The 21,138-nt window shown below is 36.2% G+C and overlaps 1 protein-coding gene across 3 annotated transcripts in view; it reads right to left on the bottom strand.

The window, feature by feature from the left end:
- Positions 1-1,643: 1,643 nt before the first annotated feature.
- Positions 1,644-21,138, bottom strand: part of PACS1 (phosphofurin acidic cluster sorting protein 1) — a 112,294-nt gene continuing 92,799 nt past the window's right edge. For all 3 annotated transcript variants that reach the window (XM_075188745.1, XM_075188744.1, XM_075188746.1), the window contains 5 exons: positions 21,011-21,053; positions 20,750-20,879; positions 19,445-19,641; positions 6,027-6,146; positions 1,644-3,519 (listed from right to left, as the gene is read on the bottom strand). In XM_075188745.1, the coding sequence (XP_075044846.1) occupies positions 3,404-3,519; positions 6,027-6,146; positions 19,445-19,641; positions 20,750-20,879; positions 21,011-21,053 (606 nt within the window). In that variant the 3' untranslated portion in view covers positions 1,644-3,403. The remainder of the gene's footprint in view (positions 3,520-6,026; positions 6,147-19,444; positions 19,642-20,749; positions 20,880-21,010; positions 21,054-21,138) is intronic.

A 21,138-nucleotide genomic window follows, 5' to 3' on the forward strand; every position in this document is an offset into this window, starting at 1 on the left:
ATGTTTATCAAAACTTTTTTCTGATATTGCAAATGTGTTCCACTAGTCTCTCATAAGGGTTATAGGACAATCTCCAAATATATTATTTTCCACAAATGCATTCAGGAAGGTAAATAACATTTATTTTGTTACAAGTGATGAAATCCATGATCAAATATTTAAAAATTAAAGAATGCAAATTATTACAGGATCGAAGTGATGGGCAAACTATATGTGGTGATGCCATAACATGGCAGATGGTCCTATATTCTCACTTTCAATAATCTCTTGGTTTTACCAACATTGACCAGGTTGCATCCAAATTTAATAATGTAAACCACATATGTGGAATTACATGTTATGTGTTGCCCAATCGTATATTCTTTACACTGATAAACTTCTTTGTAATGTTTGTGAATGAATGGATAAAAGAGCAATGTTTGCATGGATAGCACCTCTTTATCAGATTACAATTAAGCCAATTCTCAGAAGCAGGAACCAAAGCACTATCCTTGATATTATCCTTTAACTGACTTGGTGCTAGTTGACATTTTAAATTTCTAGCTTTCTTATATATCATACAATGTTGTTTCAGTAGATGGGCACCCAGAAGTGGGTCTTTTAAAAGTATATCCTAATGCATTTTCAGAATGTTTCTTCATAATCTTTTTTGAATTCCTGTTATATTTCGTAATAAAAGGTCTTGGTCCTGAGTTTATTAAATCATATTCATTTTTGCTCTCTCTTTGTATTGGAGTAATGCCAATCTCTAAAGCATTGATGCTTTTTTAAAGGCCCTTTGAATTAATTTCATTGGATATCCTTTCTCCAGAAATCTAGTGAATTTGGATTGTGTTCAGAATTTTTCAAACCAACTACATTTTTTCCTCAGTAGAAGAAACTGTGAATAAGGTATATTATTTTTCCATTTGGATATATGGTAACTAGTCGACCTAGCGAAACTATTAGCTTTGACCTTCTTAAAAGGTGTGTGTTGTTTGGTGTATAGGGTTAGCTAAGAACTGTTGCTGGTTTTTTTTTTTTTTTTTGCTCAAACTAACATTTCTTGGTTGCTAGATTCAAATTATATTGATACAGATAAATAAAATACATAAACAGCTGATCAACCACAGGACGCTATTCCTATATAAACATCTTCACACTAGGAATCATTATTCATTATAAAGGCATACCGATTGCTTTTCTAATAAAGTAAGTTTAATGATAAATTCAAATATTTTTAATAACACATTTTTTTTAGTGTGAAAATTTGTAGGTTCATGTTTTGGCAAGTTGATATTTTTCAGGCTTCAGGTTTACTGCCAACTTATTCCAATGTGTTTATCTTTATATAGAGGACATGTTGAAGCTATCATCTATAAGAAGTGTTTAACACTTTTTTTAAATGAAAAAATAATTTTTTTATTTTATTTAAATTTTTGCCATCATTCACCGAGAACATTTCAGTTGCAAGAATAACGTTTGGCCTTTCATATTGTGCCCTTGCTCTGAACACATATGACATTCATTACCTGTTTGCTAGTTTATTGTGAGACTTGTTCCAACAGTTCTGCTTATTATGTGTACTACTTTTGTATGTTTGCTATTTATACGTACAGTATATCCAGCAAAGATTGTGCTCACAAATCACAATAACACCTCAGTATATAAACCACATAAACTTTAATGAAAATTATAATAATAATAAAAACAATATAAAACATAAAAAGAAGCTGGAAGCAAATTATATACATTTGTGCCACACAAGACAAATAGGGAGGTAGGGAAGACCGACTGAAGAGGCGGAGATACTTTGAAAACCATTGGATGCTGAAATACATTGTGCTTTGTAAATACTATACATTAACACATATTAAGACATTTAGAATGAGTCAAGCAAAAAGGGCTGACAGATGAGGAAGGCAGTGTTTAAATAGAGGAATATGGAGTGTATAGGACCACACAAGGTTTAAGAACTCTACAAGTGGGATTACATATGCAACTTATGGTGCTTTTTACATGGCTAGATGTACCAGGTGTTTGTATGTGGCAAGCATTTCTTTTGTTGTTTTAGCTTATAGTGAATAGCAGTTTATAATGATATTTGAGTGCATGCAACACTATATACAAGTCAGACATTTATGGCCATGTATCAGGGCATTTAGGGTATGAAAGTTTATTTGGGAAAGGATATATTTGTGTGGATGTAATAGTGTGTGAGACATATTTGTGTACATGAATATCAGACATTTATGAGCATGTTTCAGGGCATATCAGATATGCAAGTGAATATCTGTACATATTTGTGCAAATGTTACAGTGCATATCCAGTATCTGATAGCATGTTACAGTTTCTCAGGTATTTGTAACAGTAGGATATATATTTGTTTGTATATAACAGTGAATGACAGATGTAACACTATATGAAAAGACTTTGCATGCAAATAACATCGTGAGAGGTATTTATATGTAACAGTGTATGAGAGAACAGTATAAGCATGTAACAATGTATAAGAGGTATTTGCATGTATGTAGCAGTGTATGAGATGACTTTGTAGGGATGTAGTATGTATCTATGTGCAGATTCTGGGTTATTCATTTAGCTTATAATGCACCATATAAAAAAAAAAAACAACATCCACTGTATTATATACATTGTTTCTCTCTTAACTAAGACATTTGCTAGTAATGTCAACATTATGTAACAAGGAAGGCTAATATTAACACTGTTCAACTTGTATTCAACTAAACCTCAAAATTAAGCAACAATAAAACAGGTATTCCATTTAATTCCCCAGAAACTGCATCATTATGGTCATTAGCCTGAGGTAGAGGACTTTGTCAACCAACATAAGTCCTGACATGAGCAAATTAATCAGCTGTGTGCTATGTGCTGCATATATGTAAGTTACTTGTATGTATTGTTTTATATTTAAATTTATTTACTAAAATTAAGTGCAAACATGCTCATTGCAGTAGCCTGTAATAAGTAGCCATATACTTACTTGTTTTTATCTGCCTTGCCTGAAATTGATCAAAGCTAACTGATGTTGTGAGTTACTGCAATGTGGATGTTTGTACCTAAGTTAGAAAATAACCCTCTATATTGTAATCATTTGCTGACTACATAAATGGCACTAGATATAAAATAAGCAAGTTATTTATCTATATATGTAATATAGTATCAGAAAACAATTGTCTTAAATATGTTGTAAAGTATGTGTAACAATATCTGGCTGGTGTTTCTTCCTGGCTTGCAGACTTTAATAGAAGATGGAACAGGTGATGGCATTGCTGCAGTACCTAACAAGGTGATGACATAACAATACAGTCTCACAGTTCATTAGGATGAAAGTTTCATATGTAAAAATGGATGTTTAGAGTGTAAAGCTAACTATTTGTGCAAGCTTCATTTTGAGGAATATCAGGGTTTTCCAGCTAAGCTGAAAATGCCAACAGGAAAGTATTTGACGTGAGTCGGCCACTGAGATGCCACCTGGAAAAACTTCACATCACTAAATAGACGTCCATCAACTGTGACTGAAAGACATAATAAGAAATGATTTTGTGAGCATAACAGTTGAATAGTAGATAAATAATGGGAAAAAAAGACAAAAGAAATGTAAGAACATTGTCTAGCAAGAGGATATGTGAGCAGCAGAAAAGATGTAACATATGTTGGCTGCAGGCCAGGGGAGAATAGGAGGAAATAAAGAGACAGATGGAGTGATGGAAGGTATTAAACAGCAAAGAATATTGTATAAGAAATATATAAAAGAAAAGAGGACAATTGATAATAGATTAAAAAAAAAGTCAGGGGCCAAATACTGGAGTAAGACAAAGGCTCATTCTCGATTCGCAAAAAGTGCAGACCCGCAATGCTTTTTTATATGTGCACATGTCCACCTTATGAATTTCAAGGTGCATGCTCACTTTATGGTCCGTGGAATTACCTCTGGAAGTCAATCTGCACCTAGCTTTGCGGATCCACCTGAAAATGCATATGGTGTGAAGACTGAAATGTCTATTTAAAGTACAAGCTAGTACCTCCACCCTTTTATCTGCCTTGTGCATATATAGGTGCACACCACAACACAACAGCCCTTGGAAAATCTCTCTTGCTGGATTGCGAATGGACTAAGTTAAAATGTCACTTTAAATTCCTGTCTACTTCACTTTAGGACCAGCCCTTCACTCATTTAAACTATTTCGTTTTCCTCTACAATTATTCTCTATTTAGCCTCTTAAATTAATCATAAGAGGGAGGTCATACTGGGACTATCTTTATTCATGTGTCACTATTTTGTGTTTTAAAGGTTTTCATTATAATTGTTGAAGTGCATTAGAAATGTGCTTTTCCGCATAAGTGTAATTAGAATGTACAAAATATGTCCCAAGTATAGGGTGTAGACTCTGGAAAATTTTTATTTATTTGCAGGGAAGGTTTCTGTAAATGTGCTATCTCACCCTTTTTTTCTAACAAATAATCTCGTCCCACAGAACAAAACTTTGTTTTTGCATGTTGGTAAGTCTAGTCCGCACTCATCAAAGAGTACCCCAGATCTGCCCATTCCCCTTCATCAGACGGTGTATCCTTTTGCACCCCATAGATGCCACCATGCTGACCTGCAAATCCTTGGGTTCCCTGGTAAACCAGAGTGCAATTATATTTGGTGTCACAAAAGCACATTGGCATCGCAGGTTTGTAAATTGCTTGTATCGATTTGAAAAAATGCCCAAATGTATTGACTGAAGACATACAGAACAGAGAATGAAGATAACAAAAAGACAAGCATGATGAAGTTGCTGGGTAAATGTAACCCATGTAGAACATATAAACTACTTAAGAATAAAATACATATGTGAGGGAAAAAAAAAATTTGGTGCGTGGGAAGTAAGATAAACATAGAGAAAGGAACAATAAAAGCAAGAATACTCTGTATTCTGTTTATTACTATCTTCTACACATCTCATATATATTATCATCTACTTCATAGTGTTAAACATTGAGAATATTAACAAATAGAGACTAAATAGGAGAAGTTATACATCTTATACAAAAAATCCAGTTCCTAGAAAGCTACTACAATTAAATGTTCTTAACTGAAAAACTCTCCAATAGTCAACATTATCTGATGCAACTCAAAATATTTTGACTCCAGTTCTGTTTTTATACACTCTGTTTGCTCCAAGGATAAATGCTAGGCTTTCTTCTGAAAATGTAATCAGTTTTCAGTACCATCTTTATGCTGAAGATAACTACATACCCTTCCCTGAACTGCCTGCCTCTCAAGTTTAACAGTGCTGAATATTTCCTCCTTAAAGTCTTCACTCTATCTCAATTATAATATTAACTTTACCATATCTGTAATCTACTACAATACTAATACAAGCACTCATCATTAGCTGTTACACTTCAATACATTTTGACAGCTACTGCATTTATTTATTTTTCTTGTTAACACTTTTACTTATGACTATTTCCTCCTGGCTCTTACCTCAACAATACTGATCTTTTCTACCTCTCTTATCTAATCTCTATGTAGTTTCTCAACCATGCTCTACTACCATCCAAGGACATACACCTATCATCCCATGTTATAATTCACCTTCCACTCCTGCCACTTTCAAACATTCTTTTGTGATGTAAGAATGCATTAACTCCTTCACAAGGAAGGTGGTCTTCTCTTAACTTACAGTTTACTTCACTACATATTTACCTCTTGTCTACAACAACAGCACTGGTCTTCTCCGTCCAGCTCTTGATACATCCTTATACACCTTATTATCTAAAGGTGATCATGTGATACGTGGTAGGTCAATTGTACGAACTGCTTGTACCTTATGTAATATTCCCCAATCTCCTTTAGACTGTAATTCTAGGAAAGGGTTCTCACACCTTCTGTTTCAAAGTGTATTATTTTGTTCCATTGTACAATAAAGGAAGCGAACAGAACTTACAATGCTGAGGGATACGCTACGGATGTATAATAACTTCAGCAATACTCTCTTATACTCCGCTTTTCCTTCACAGTCCACCACCTTACCTCTTAGCATGGTTTGCTGCTGTCGAGCTGAACAAATCAGTCTTGTGATTCCTTCTATTATTTGACTTTTGGCATCAGTTTCTTTTTCCTTTGGCTTTTTACTTAAGAAAATAGTTGGCACTGAAATGTAAAAACATAAAAACATTCTAAACATGTCTAAATAATGCCTAATCTTCGAAAACATCCAGGAGAGAAAAAATAGTTTGTACGACATAACATTAAACATAGAAAGCTACTGAAATAAATTTGGAAAAATGATTGCCTTCAAAACTCAAAAATGTAAGAACTAACTAACTTACAAACCATTTGTACAATATAAAACACTTATCAAAAAATATGCTGGAAAATAGAAACAGCACAAATATTCAGAAACAGCTAGAATAAAGCCAACTTGTGGTGTCAAATGAAGCTCAGATCAAAGCAGCATGGTAGGTAAAATGTATTTAGATTTTACTAATGGACACAAGCATAAGCATGTAATGTTTGTGTTTTTGCCTTGGTTGAAGCCCAGTCAAATAAATTGGTTTACTCAAACACAGTGAAGACAGACAGGACAGAAGTTAATCTGATATAATTGACATCTTCCTTTGTCTAGTTGCTACAGTATGCACATGTCCTGTGTTCTGCTGTAAGGAAATATCAAATTGTTTACCGTTATTGCTTTTCGTCGAGAGTCTCAATGGCAGCCATAATTATGGCTAGTTTCCTTTTTACAAGTTAGGTAGAGAAAAGTAACAAAAAAACACACCCTGTATGGTATATAAGGTAGCTGTTCCAGGGTGACTTCCCAAGCTCACTTCTGAAAAATATGTTCTCTCAAAGAAAAGTAATTAACAGTAAATAATTATTTTCCCCTTTCACTACATGCCAGCCATAAAAATGGTATGTACCAAAGCTATACAATAGAGTGGGCCACACAAAATGAACAAACTCAGCCAGAAAAATTAAAGATTTATTTTGAGGCATAACAAAGTACATGTCTTACAAACAGAGCATCCAAGGTAGATAAGATATCCAGGTGACAATGAACAGTGAAAGTATAAATAGACAACAATCCAGCTAGCCTAGCAAAGCTGTGCTGCTGAAACCTGAGCTTTGCTCGCCCAAGATGTTGCCACTTGCTCTAGTTAAGTGGGCACTGAGGATCTCTGGAAACTTGCATTGATTACTTTTGAAGATCTGTTAATATCCTCTCTGATCCAATTGGAGATGGTTTGTTTAGAGGGAGCATTCTTGGCACAGATGTAAGCACAAGAAGCTGTTCTATCTTCCTAAATGCTTCTGTCCTAGACAGATATATGAGGAACGTCTTAGTAGATCCAGTGAGTGCAGTTATCTTTCACTCTCTTCCTTAAAATGTGGACAAAAAGATGTCACTACTACTTCCTGATTAATGAGTAATCTGGACACTACCTGAGATAGGAATTCTGGATTGTCTCTAACTACTACTTTATCTAAGTGAATATTGAAAAAAAAAATGATTTGTACCATAGTGCTTGCAACACACCTACTCTGTGGGCAGATGAAACTGCTATCAAGAAAACAATGTCCATTTTAAGGAGACTTCTGCAGAGGCTTAAAAGGGTTAGACATTAGTGCATTTAGGACTAATTAGAATACTATGTGGCCACAAAAGACCTGATGGATGGATGAATCCTCTTCACGATCTGGAATAATTGGATAATCAGATCTTGTGAGGCTAACTTGGTGTGTAAGATATTGCTCAATGTGGATACTTGTGCCTTAAGAGTAGATTCCGCAGGGCCTCTGCTGAAACCATCTTGGAGGAAGTAAAAAAAAATCTGTGTGATGGTAGCTGCTACTAGATTCAATCTTCATCCAAATGCTGTAAAATATATATTCTTCCTTGTATGTAATAAAATACTGATTAACTGTTCTAACACACTCCTTTTCTGAGCAAGCCCAGGCTGTTCTTTGAGCTTTTCCCAAGACTTTGTAAACTATGAACAGTGCAGCCACAATGCAAGAATTGCTATTACTTCTGCCCTTCATTTTCACATCTTTTATAGTAGGCAAGAGATAAGTAAGAACAGAGGTAAAGCATACCCCAGATAGAATGTCCACGCAACCATCAGAGCATCAATTCCTTCTGATTCCAGATCCCTGTGTCGAGTGGAGAAGCCTGTGAACTTTAGCATTTCTTCTTGTCTCCATGATTTCCACTTGAGGAAGCTCTAACCTTTCTATCAATAGCTGGAACACTTCCTTATGATGGGATCACTCTACTGGGTGGATCTATTTTTAGCTGATATTTTTTCCTGCTACATGTAATGTGGAGAGTTAATTCAGGCTGTTCTCTGCCCAAGACTATAAAAGTCTAGCTTTCGGTACTTCTCTCCCAATTCTACTGTCCGAGACTTTTCTGAGATACTTCCTTCCTAGATGAAGATAGAAGTGTTGAACTGCTTACCATACTGCTCTCATTTCCAAACATGTACATTTTTTTTTTTTTTGTTTCGTGAATAATTGCCTTACGCTACTTCTCCTTGAATGTGAGCACCCTAGTCTGTGGCACTGGCATCTCTTGCAAATACTATCCACTATGGCTCAAAAAGTGACACTCCTTTTGCATAAATTTGTGCTTAAAAACTTCAAGGGAAACTGTCTGGTGGGCGCTGACTTGTTGATGGCTTAATTCAGTTAAGTCTTTCTATGATACTATTTTCTCATAACCTCCATTTGGAGATCACGCATGTGTCAACTTGCCTACGGGAAGTCTCTTATGGAGGATGAAACACCTCCAACAACTAAAGTTCCTTCCTTAGTGACGCTGAGTCTGCAGTTGACGTCTTAGGAACTGGATCTTGATACATCTTTTCTGTGGCAATGACATTTTGTCCTGTATAGTGTTTATTAGGATCCCCAGGAATAGTATCTGACAGCATTACAGTAATTAGCACATTGGTTAAAAAAAAAAGGTTCTTGGAGACGTTCAATTGAAGTGTAGGCCAAAGACCCAAAACCTTTAGAATTGCAACAGTGATAGAAAATATAGGCATCCAGAAGGTCTATGGATGGGAGAAAATCCAGTTTGTTGCTTAGGATAGAATTCACATACTCCATATAAAAATATCTGGTACAAAGAACCACTTTCTGGTCTTGATAAAAAGGAATCTATGAAACCTGATCCATGTAAACAGATTTGTAAACTTGCATAAGCAAAATTTCCATTTTGTCCAAATTACGTTCCTTACTCACCAGGGCTAACACTGGAGGAATATTCAAATCAACTGGGAAATCGCATTCTGACTGAAAGCATGTGTCTTCCAACCTGTGTTTGTCTTGAATCCTGCACCATTTAACACTTGAATTGTATATGAACCCCACAAATGCTTCCTTATACAGCTCAGAAGGCTGCACTTTCCTCTTGGGCAAATAATTGCATGTTGTGCAAAAGACTCTTTCAACTCCATTAATTAAAGGCTTATTCAAGGCTCCCCAACCTTTATGTATCATGTTGTTCATCTTTAAACAAGCTCTTAGTAGAATATTGACAACCTGATGTATTAACTAACAATCAAATGCAGATATAATACTGCACCCATTACTTAGGGGCTTACCTAGTGTGGGAATCCTTTGACTGTTTGGGTTCTGACTCTGGCTCCATTCCATTGTTGGAGGTAGCTGACTTAGTAAATGTCTTGAAAAACAAAGTATCCCAATTGAAGGGATGCTTTCAGCAGCCCTATTTCTGAATATAGCCTGGTCCTCAATGTCTGTGCACTGTGACCTCTGATGTGGTGTTCACATATGTGCAAACTGCCAAAGTCCATGAAAATCAGCAGCAAATTCAAAACTACTGCAGCATATAGCAGTCTGGTGCACATGGGTAACCAACTAGACATTGGTGGGATTCCAACATCTTACAGAAGTATATAAATAGTGGCATTATACCCAGAGGATTACGGGTTTTTAAATCTTCTTCATTTTAGGATGACAGTAAATTTACCAAAGAATGGAATAGCATTTTGGATGCCTGTTCCATTAATCTAATGAGATTACTTGTTAATTATAGAAATAGTAAGGTTGATCATATTCAATCAGAAATCGAAAAGATCCAAGAATCACTTTTAGCCTTTGAAGAAGTGGAGGGCTTCCAAGAGAGAGATAGTAAGATAAATGAGAAAATCATTGATTTTGAGAATTCCCTTATCATCCGTAAGGACACGAAACTTAGGGGAGATAGGGAAGACTACAACAAAGATAGGGTAAGGACATATAACAGATATCCTAGAAATCCATCTACTAATAGGAATAACATCTCAGGGAAAAACAATAGGCCCTTTCAGAAGTTCAATAGAGGACGTTTCTATTCTAGGGAAGGTGGATCCCCATTTAATAATAATAGGGGTTGCTCACAGGAAGATGGATTAAGAAGAAAGTTATATAAACCACCCATGTCTTCAGAGAAATCGACAAACCATAAATCAAAGGATAATGGTAATTATAGGAGAAGACACAGCCCTAAACCCAATAGTAATATGCACGACAACCATAGGGACACGGGTAGTAATATCTACCAACATCATAGGAATACGGAATGCCCATCGGTAGGATTTGGGAAAAATGATCATCTCCCTAGAGGTTCCAGGTATAGAGTGTTAGATTCATGCGAAGAGTCTGACTTACCTATACAGACTATATCACCCCCCCCCCCCAGAGTCATCCAACGCCTCTTGTTTAGGAAGAGGCCACTCTTCAAATCACCATCATTATCAGATTTCGCAGGGACCAAATCTCACAAAAAGATTAAGGGGAAAAGAGACAGAGGATCTAGGGGAGGAATCTGCAAATCAGGCAAAAAGCATAAGGCTAAAGTAACAGGAAAGGGTATTTTTAATTTGTTCTCCAAGGTCCTAACACAAGCTAAACTTAAACTTCTTCAAAAGGTTCTCAAGTTTGCCCCTACCAACAAACCCAATTTGTTCAACCTCTTTGTTGACCTCAATAGATATGCAAGATCTCTCAGTAGGAAGCGCTACTTTGTTAGTAAGGCATTAAAGAAGGTTGATAAGGAGGCTCTACCGATTGTATTAGATACAGAGGACTAATTAGCTCTTTCTTGTTTAGAGACATTGGAGAAAGAAGTGAACATACATATTCCATGATCCAAGTCAATTTATTTGACAGTAACTCTCCACCCATTTTGGAGAGGTTTAAGAAAAAAATCCAACTTCTATCCCTTACAGTTTAAGGGACCATTGATAGAAAGTTTCTACAAAAAAACCATGGATGACTTTAGAGTACTTTGCGAAGTCTTCAAAAGAGAAAATTAGAGATAACCTGTCCCCCTTAAAAAGAAAGGCCCTTAAGAACCTTATTTCAGATACAGGAATTATCATAAAACCGGCGGATAAGGGGGGGGTCTAGTTATCCAGGACAAGCTTGATTATTATAATGAAGCTTTAAGACAATTAGAAGATCCTAAGTTCTATATTAAACATAAAGGTGACCCAACCGTAATTTATCAACAACAATTAAAAAATCCACTAGATGATGCCGTCTTGGATGGAGCCATCTCTAAGGATATTCAGGGTTTTCTATATGCCCAATTTCCAGTGGTCCCCACCTATTATCATCTGCCTAAACTGCACAAGACCTTAGTCAAGCCCCCTGGTAGACCCATCATCTCGGGCATTGGGTCATTAACTAATAATCTATCATCCTACGTAGATTTTCATCTTCAACCCATTGTTTCCTGAAGATGGTCAGTGGTCTGACATGGAAACCTACTTACTATTTCCTAACATGCGATGTGGTATCGCTATATTCGAATATACCACATAACTTAGGCCTTGATGCTGTAAAAGTTTTTCTAGAAAGACAAGGGAATCTACATTTTGTCTATGCAGAGTTTTTTACTTTCTGCTATTGAGTTTATTTTATATCATAATTATTTTTTATTTGATTCAGTTTATTACCTGCAGACATTAGGAACGGCGATGGGAACCAGGTTCGCCCCAAGTTATGCAAATCTCTACATGGGACTTTTTGAGGAGTCCTATGTGTGGGATTCGGCATATGGGGCGAACCTGGTCCTCTATGGGCGCTACATAGACGATTTGTTTTTTATTTGGGACGGTGACGTACAGTCCATCTCCCAATTAATTTCTCATTTAAATACGAATTTGTTTGGTTTAAGTTTCACGAATAATTACCATCAATCAAGTATGAATTATCTAGACATTTCTCTAAGTATTCATGAGGGTACTATAGTAACGGAAAATTTCTCTAAAGAAGTAGATACATGTAACTTTCTGCACATTACAAGTGGCCACTACAGACCTTGGAAAACTAACATCCCCAAAGGCCAATTCCTCAGAGTACGGAGGAACTGCTCTAGACAAGAAGAATTCAAAATCCATGCAGTGAAACTCTTTAAATCATTCGAGGAATTAGGCTATCCAAGAGATATTCTTGATAAAGCCTACAATGATGTTATAAGACTTGATAGATCTAGTCTGTTAGAATGTTCTACCAAGTCTAGGTGCAATGATAAGTCCTTGGTTTTTGTAATACAGTATAGCTGCTGTGCTAAGGAAATTAAGCAGATTGTCAGCAAGAACGCATCCCTCTTAGAACTTGACGACCAGATTGGTCATCTCATTAAGAAAAATCAGATGACGATCTTTAGAAAATCAAAGAATCTAAAAGAGAGGTTGGCCCCCAGTTTCTTTAGAGGGGACAACAAAGTAAAAGCTATCACTGAAATCCCCCATGCTGAAAGGTGGCTGAGTAGGAGGAAAGGTTTTTTTAGATGTGGAAGACTAAAGTGCATATCTTGCATCTATGCAGATATTAAAGCTGTAGAACTTGTATCTTGCTCATCAAGAGAGAAATTTCCAATAGAAAAAACTATGGATTGCCTTTCAACTTATGTTATATATACTATTAATTGCAAGTGCGGCAAACAATACGTAGGCCGTACTACCAGAACATTAAGAGTGCGGTTTCAAGAACACCGTAGAAACATATTAAAAAACATAAGAACCCATTCATTGTCAGTACATATCAATCTTTGTCAAGGTAATAACTTGACTGGTATTACAGTGAGAGCAATAGAACAGATCAATGTCACGAGCAGAGGGGGAGATAGGTTTAATCTCCTCTGCAAACGTGAAGCATATTGTATTTTTAGGTTGAAAACTTTGTCACCATTCGGCCTTAATGACTGTATAGAGCTGAATAATCTGTAATGTCTCTGGTATGTTTTTTTTGCTACTCTATATATTTGGATGCATGTCCAAAAAACCTCCTTCCATCTTTATTTATTTTTTTTATTTATCTTTATTTCTTTTTTAATAATTTTTATATATTTTATGTATTTATATTGATTTTTGGAGGTATTTGGACATGTAACATGCAATACTTCTTGAGGTGCCAGGATATATTAAGATTTTTTATGGTTCATTTTAACAACACTAAGAATATGGATCTGAATTGGCTCTTAAACTGCATTTGTGGACATTTAGGGAAGCTAAGCAGAGAATGGGGGACCTACCCATGATTAAGAGATGGGAGGTCTAATAATAAGAATTTTTATTTTTATTATTATTATAATAAACATAATAATGTTTATAATATCTAACACTTTATGATTTTATATAAAGAGATACATTTGTATCGAATAATATATGTGAGGAATATGAGTCTATGTCTATGTTGATATGCATTTATTGTCTGTTAATTATGCTTACGATACCATGGGTGCTGGCACCGTGATGTTTATATATGAATATACTTAGGAAGATAATATAAGGGATTTATAATCGCTGTATTATTTTATATTGACAGCGACCAGAGACAGAAAAACTTATTGCAGGAATACCACACATATGAACTATAAACTCAACAAAACTGCTTCATTTTGGAACAGAAGTTTAACAAGGTCATGTGACCAGTACGAGACTGAATGGAATTGATGTGATAATTGGACACCTGTGAACTGACTTAAATACTGCTACCATTCTTCACGCCATACTAGCTTCTGATGAAACAGCTGCTGAGCTGGGAAACGCGTCAAGCAGTTTTATTGGTTTATATGACCATATTCTTATTTAGAATTGCCACGTCCAACCTCGGGGTTTCTATTTTTATAGCACTTCTGGTGACAAGAGAAAACAGACTAAACTATCAGCAATAACATCGTCTGTCATGTGCCGACTATAAGGGCTCGATATCAGCTGGATTCTGGAGTGCATTGGATGGTACCTCTGCATTGGAACTATCGTTACCAGGTACCCATATACTCCAATATGAGTTACGTATAGAAAGCTGGACTGAAGATATTTCTGACAGCCTGCATGAGACACACTCTGCTGTGTTTGTCCATGGATGTATTTTGACTCTAAGTGGATTGATACAAAGTATTAATTTTTCTACAACACATCTTGCTGTGCACCTATCTAAGACAGTGTTATTGACTTCAACAGCAATAGAGGAATCTGTATGTCTTACGTCCGTGCAGCCTTTAGCTGCACACTCAGCTGTGTCTAATTATCTATCACAAGTGGCTACACCACAGTTGACACAGCATTAGAAGAATTTCTTTCACGCAAGCTGTGGCTGTCCTTTACAGATCGATATTGTTCTTCAATTTACAAGTCATCTAAGCTTTATATATAGAAAATAACCACAGATACAGCGCTCTATGACCCTAAATGCAGCCAAAATCCCGATACAAGGGTATATATACAGCCTAAAAAATAACAATAGCGACAATATTAAATCAGGACATTCAGCGCTTAAAGGTTCTCATAAATAAACAGAAATATTCAAATGCATATATATGTATCAAACATGTCCATAGTAAAAGTCCACTTTCATGAAGTATAGAATAGATGCCTTATTTCACATCACAGATATAGTGCTTCAAAATGATGTACACCTTCCCATCACCTTCGTGGTATTAATAAAAGATGGGTTCCTAACAGAAATCAAGGTTGAATGGGCATATAAAACATAAGAGGAACTCATCCCGATATCCGGACTCTCGCAATTAATTCCACTTTAATCCTTTCCTCTCCAATGCCAGTGTCCGCATATAATGATGGTCAGAGAAAGAAATAGACAGAATCTAGCGTGATATCGTCTAAAAGCTTCAACAGTTTATTAAAACTTCACATACAAAAAGGATAGTGTGTGATTGCTCCTACCAGAAATCAAGTTCTCAGCGCATACAAACAGGGGTCAGATGTAACAAATCCCGGGATGACACTTCCGTTTTGATGTCTTCGAACAGATAGCTAATACAGCATTCAACACACTGCCAAGGATCAGTCTTATCACTCCGACGCGTTTCAACCGTCTGGCGGTCTTTGTCAAGGAGATAAGACTGATCAGGAATCCAGAGCTATTTAAACCGGACATGGCCAATCCAAAGTAGGATCGGTAAATTTACATAATAACACATAAAATACATAAAACAACTTATTGTTATCGGTGCAACATTTAAAACTTAGTAGAAGATCGAGTTATGTGCATAATCACTTTGATATCCACCGTGCCGATAGTAACTTCATAACCGCTCGACCGGATGTGACGTATCGGCACGGAGACCAGGGGAATCCGTGTCAGGCATCATAAGCAGTGGAACGCAAGAATGATGAAAATCCCGGATATGACGTACCGCCGACTAGTACATCGAGCGGATATACATCATAAAAAACAGCATGTATTATTGGTTACTGTAGGGTCTAATTGTTAAAATCAAATAAATGGCCATCATTAAAGCATGCCTTTCCACAACATACGGTGCCCCACATCGCAAATCTCCACAGATGATGACATTCAAAGAAAACACTTGATTTCAAAATCCTTATTGAGCCCATAAGGGATGAGGCTATTTAGCTGGAATATCCACCTCATCTCCATCTGGGACAACAAGGTATCTGTGTTCTTATGTGTCCAAGTTGGTTGGATTGAGTCTATACCCAAAAAATAGATGATATCTTTTTCTTTACAGGAATGATGTGTTTTAAAATGAGCAGACACCGAATGGGTTTCCAAGCCTTTTCGGATGTTATAAATATGTTCACTCATTCTTTTTTTCAAAGATCTAGAGGTCTTACCTATATAAATCAACCCACATTTACAAGCCATCAGATAAATGACATTAATTGAATTGCATGTAATAAATTTACGTATTGCAAAAGTTTGTCCATTGGCTGTAAATTCCGTAGTTTTGTTCTCTAGATTATTATTAGAAGTGGATCTGCACACAAGGCAGCTCCCACATCTAAAAAACCTGTTGTTCTTTTTAAGACCTACTTGTGGTGTGTTATCAGGAAGTATGCCTCTTACTAAATGATCCTTCAAATTGGAGGATCTCCTATATACAAATTTTGGCTTTTTCGGAAGGATATTCGTTAAAATGTTGTCCTTGTGCAGAACATTCCAATGTTTACGAATTATACGTTCTATTTTTTTGTGATCTTTATTAAATTTAGTAATAAAAATAACGTCCTTACTATTATTCAATTGTTGTGTTTTGTTGAAATATACCAAATCCCTCCTAGATGCTTGCAACGCCTTGGCCTGTGCAGTTTCCAAAAGTTTAATATCATATCCCCTCAATAGAAAGTTAGACTTCCTTTCTTCTAATTGATGGGAGAAGACTTCCTGTTCAGCACAATTCCTTTACAATCTTAAAAACTGGCTGTATGGTACTCCATCTAACCAGTTTTTATGGTGCTGACTGTCTTTATATATATATATATATATATATATATAGGAATTCGTATCTGTGGGCTTCCTGTAACATTTGGTATTGATATTCCCATGATTGATGTATATCTCCAAATCCAAAAAACACACCGAGCATGTACTACTATTGAAGGTAAAAATAATATTCCAATATCGGGATGAGTTCCTCTTATGTTTTATATGCCCATTCAACCTTGATTTCTGTTAGGAACCCATCTTTTATTAATACCACGAAGGTGATGGGAAGGTGTACATCATTTTGAAGCACTATATCTGTGATGTGAAATAAGCCATCTTCTATAGTTCATGAAGGTGGACTTTTACTATGGACATGTTTGATACATATATATGCATTTGAATATTTCTGTTTATTTATGAGAACCTTTAAGCGCTGAATGTCCTGATTTAATATTGTAAGCTTTATATATGTTTACACATTTAAAATAGGAGATGCAATTGCTCGGGCAATGACATATATATTTTCAGTGTTTGTATTTATTGATTACCCATGAATGAGGAGTTTTCTGTTATTTAAGGGCATTTCATGTATATTTACTGTATGTGTCTTTATTTATATTTATATGTATCTTGGGGTTGTTTATGGCCATAATCATTGTGCATAATAAAAAGTGCATAATAATTACAGTGGAATGGTAAAAATAAATTCAAGTATAAAGTGTTTGACATAGCGCTTCCAATTTTTTACTGTATATGCACTGTGAAGCACCATCCAATGAGTTCTGAAGCATTTGACTGAATATAACCAGATAATATTGCCCGAAACACTTCAGAATTCATCCTGCTGCTATTGTCAGCAGTCACATCATCATTAAATACAAGGGAACCAGTTCCATTGGCAGCCATACATGCCCACGCCATGACACTACCACCCCCATGTTTCACTGATGAGGTGGTATGTTTTGGATCATGAGCATTTCCTTTCCTTCTCCATACTGTTCTCTTCCCATCATCATCATCATCATCATCACTTATTTATATAGTGCCACTAATTCCACAGGGCTGTACAGAGAACTCATTCACATCAGTCCCTGCCCAATTGGAGCTTACAGTCTAAATTCCCTAATATAGACACACACTCACACATAGACATAGAGAGGGAGACAGACAGACAGAGAGAGACTAGGGTCAATTTTGATAGCAGCCAATTAACCTACCAGTATGTTTTTGGAGTGTGGGAGGAAACCGGAGCACCCGGAGGAAACCCATGCAAACACAGGGAGAACATACAAACTCCACACAGATAAGGACGTGGTTGGGAATCAAACTCATGACCACAGTGCTGTGAGGCAGAAGTGTTAACCACTAGGCCACTGTGCTGCCCATCACTCTGGTACAAGTTGATCTTTGTCTCATCTGTCCATAGGATGTTGTTCCAGAATTGTAATGGCTTTTTAGATGTTGTTTGCCAAACTCTAATCTGGTCTTCCTGTTTTTGTGGCTTACAAATGGTTTACATCTTGTGGTGAACCCTCTATATTCACTCTTGTGAAGTCTTCTCTTGATTGTTGACTTTGACACATATACACCTACCTCCTGGAGAGTGTTCTTGATTTGGCCAACTGCCGTGAAGGGGTTTTTCCTCACCAGGGAAAAAATTCTTCTGTCATCCACCACAGTTGTTTTCCGTGGTCTTCTGGGTCTTTTGGTGTTGCTGATCTCTCCGGTGCATTCTTTCTTTTTAAGAATGTTTCAAACAGTTTATTTGGCCACACCTAATGTTTTTGCCATCTCTCTGATGGGTTTGTTTTGATTTTTCAGCCTAATGATGGCTTGCTTCACTGATAGTGACAGGTCTTTGGATCTCATATTGAGAGACGACAGCAACAGATTCCAAATGCAAATGTCACACCTAGAATCCACTCCAACCCTTTTACCTGCTTAATTGATGATGAAATAACAAGGGAATAGCTCACACATGTCCATGAAATAGCTTTTGAGTCGATTGTCCCATTACTTTGGGTCCCTTAAAAAGCGGAGGCACATATAGAAACCGTTGTAATTCCTACACCGTTCTCCTGATTTGGATGTAAATACCCTCAAATTAAAGCTGAAAGTCTGCAGTTGAAGCACATCTTGTTAGTTTCATTTCAAATCCATTGTGGTGGTGTATAGAGCCCAAAATATGAGAATTGTTTCGATGTCCCAATATTTATGGACTTGACTGGATTTAATTGAATCCTCTCAAGTAAATATATATACAAAAGATATGATTGGTAATTGAAATCCTTACAAACAATAAAGAACCAGAGTAGGAAAAGGACCAGAAACACTCCAGTTCAAATCCTTTCCCTAAACTGCTGACTACTTCATATTACTAGGAAGGATCAAGACCTTATTGGGTCAATAATTGAGGGCCCTTTCACACATTACATTTTCCTGTTAGTGCATAGACAGCAATTACTGGTAAACTTTTATCTAGACTTGAATTTAATTGGGAAGAGCAGTCTTTCCATAGCTCAGAAGCCAAAAGATTATTGTTCAATTACCTTGCTTTTGATCTAGGTCTGTGGGAAGTTTTATACAGTGAAGATTGTAAGGTCAGCTTTGGAATGTAGTTGTGTAACATCACAATGTAATATATCATAAAACGACATAACGGCTTTGTGACTAATGTTGCAATGAGATATGGTAATTAGCAATGCTATTATTTTAATAAACTACATGTAAATCACCTTTCTTGTTTCGTGGCTCTGTGGTTACCACACTTAGGCTCATGCTACCGGGTGGAGTATCTGGTCCTGGCAGACGTGACACAACCACAGAACGGAAAATGCTACGCAGAGTGTTCTTCCCTCCTCCCTCCCTCTCTTTTCTTCGATCACAACTCAACCAGTAATCAACCTGCAATCCAAGAGCATCTGGAGTGGGCCTATGGGATGAAAAGAACCATCTGTCAAACTCTTAGGCTGTCTTTTTACATCGTTTTTTTTTTTTTTGTTATCTGAATTGCATGACTAATATAATTAATATGTATAGATAAAAGTTCTGTTTAGTAAAGGTAGGAGAAAATGCATAATTCCAAATGTTTAGTTATTCCAATTATTTTAATCAAACAATTAAGCAATCAGTGTCAATGATCTACCAAATTCAGCAAGTTATCACTAATTAATTGATAATGTTAATGATGATTAAGATAATAATACTGTCTTAATCCATATTGGAGTCAAAGTTAACACATAAGATGAAAAGATTACATGGCAGGACATTCATAAGAAAGAAGGTAACTTGATAGAAAAAGCTAGTATTCCATGGATAAAAAAAAAGGTAACAATACATTATTCATCTACTACTTGGTCCGAAAGGTAAATATTTACATATATTGTAATCAGCCCCATAAGACATCATATGGTACAATTTAAATTAAAAGTTGAGTTTTACTATTACCATTAAAAGTAAATAGAAAACTATTAAAAAACAAACAAAGAAACCCAAAACTTTTAATCACACGCCAAAATGGTCCAGTAAAAACAATAGTTTGTAACCAGCACTAATTTTTATGCTAGAACTTGAAAAGCACAAGAACTGATGCCAAATATAACACAAACAAAATGATCTCAAAATCTAAATGTGCATAGTAAGGAGACCATATTTTTTTAAAAAAACAAAAACAAAAAAAAAAACATTATATTTTTATCATTCTTGCATACATTTTTCATGCATACACTCCACCTCCGTGGGTCCCCAAGATAAATCCCAAGAAGACAGCAACAACACAAACATTATATAATGTAAGATAACATATCTAATAAATCTGAATACAATTATGCGCAAATACTTGTTACTGCTACTAGGACACGCTGTATAGGTCTGGGGTCCAATTGTACTTTTTTTCTCTTAACTTAATCCATATAGCCATGGACTAAAAGTTAATAAAACTACTAAACATACTATTAATGATGTGTCTATTTAAGTCCAATTAAACTTTGACTTGTCATACTTAATATTTTATGACTGCCCTTTTCCCTAGATTAGCTTACCCTGTGCTGAGACCAGCACTCAGGGACGGAGAGGATGGAGGTGTGGCTGATCCATCACGGGGGATTCCAGTTGAAGCAGGAGGAGATGTAGAAGGGAGACCAACCCCAATGGAGACTGAATCCTCTGCATCTGTGAAGAAAAGATAAAATTAAAAAGTGAGGAAGAGTGATGAGAATATGTATTCAAAAGTGACAGAGAAAGACATTTATGTTAGGACTGGAAGGCTGGTACAGTTTAGGGAGTGCTTCTTCCTCACATACCAGTATTTGGGGGGGACGTCTCCACCAGTCCGACTTTCACCACCTGCAGGGGGACATGAGGGGCAATGAGAGGAAGGAGACCCCAGAGGAAAAGGAACAGGGAGACACAAGGAAAAAAGGAAAGAGTC

This window comes from Mixophyes fleayi, chromosome 10 (assembly GCF_038048845.1).
Source record: "Mixophyes fleayi isolate aMixFle1 chromosome 10, aMixFle1.hap1, whole genome shotgun sequence".
Taxonomy (NCBI): Eukaryota; Metazoa; Chordata; class Amphibia; order Anura; family Limnodynastidae; genus Mixophyes; species Mixophyes fleayi.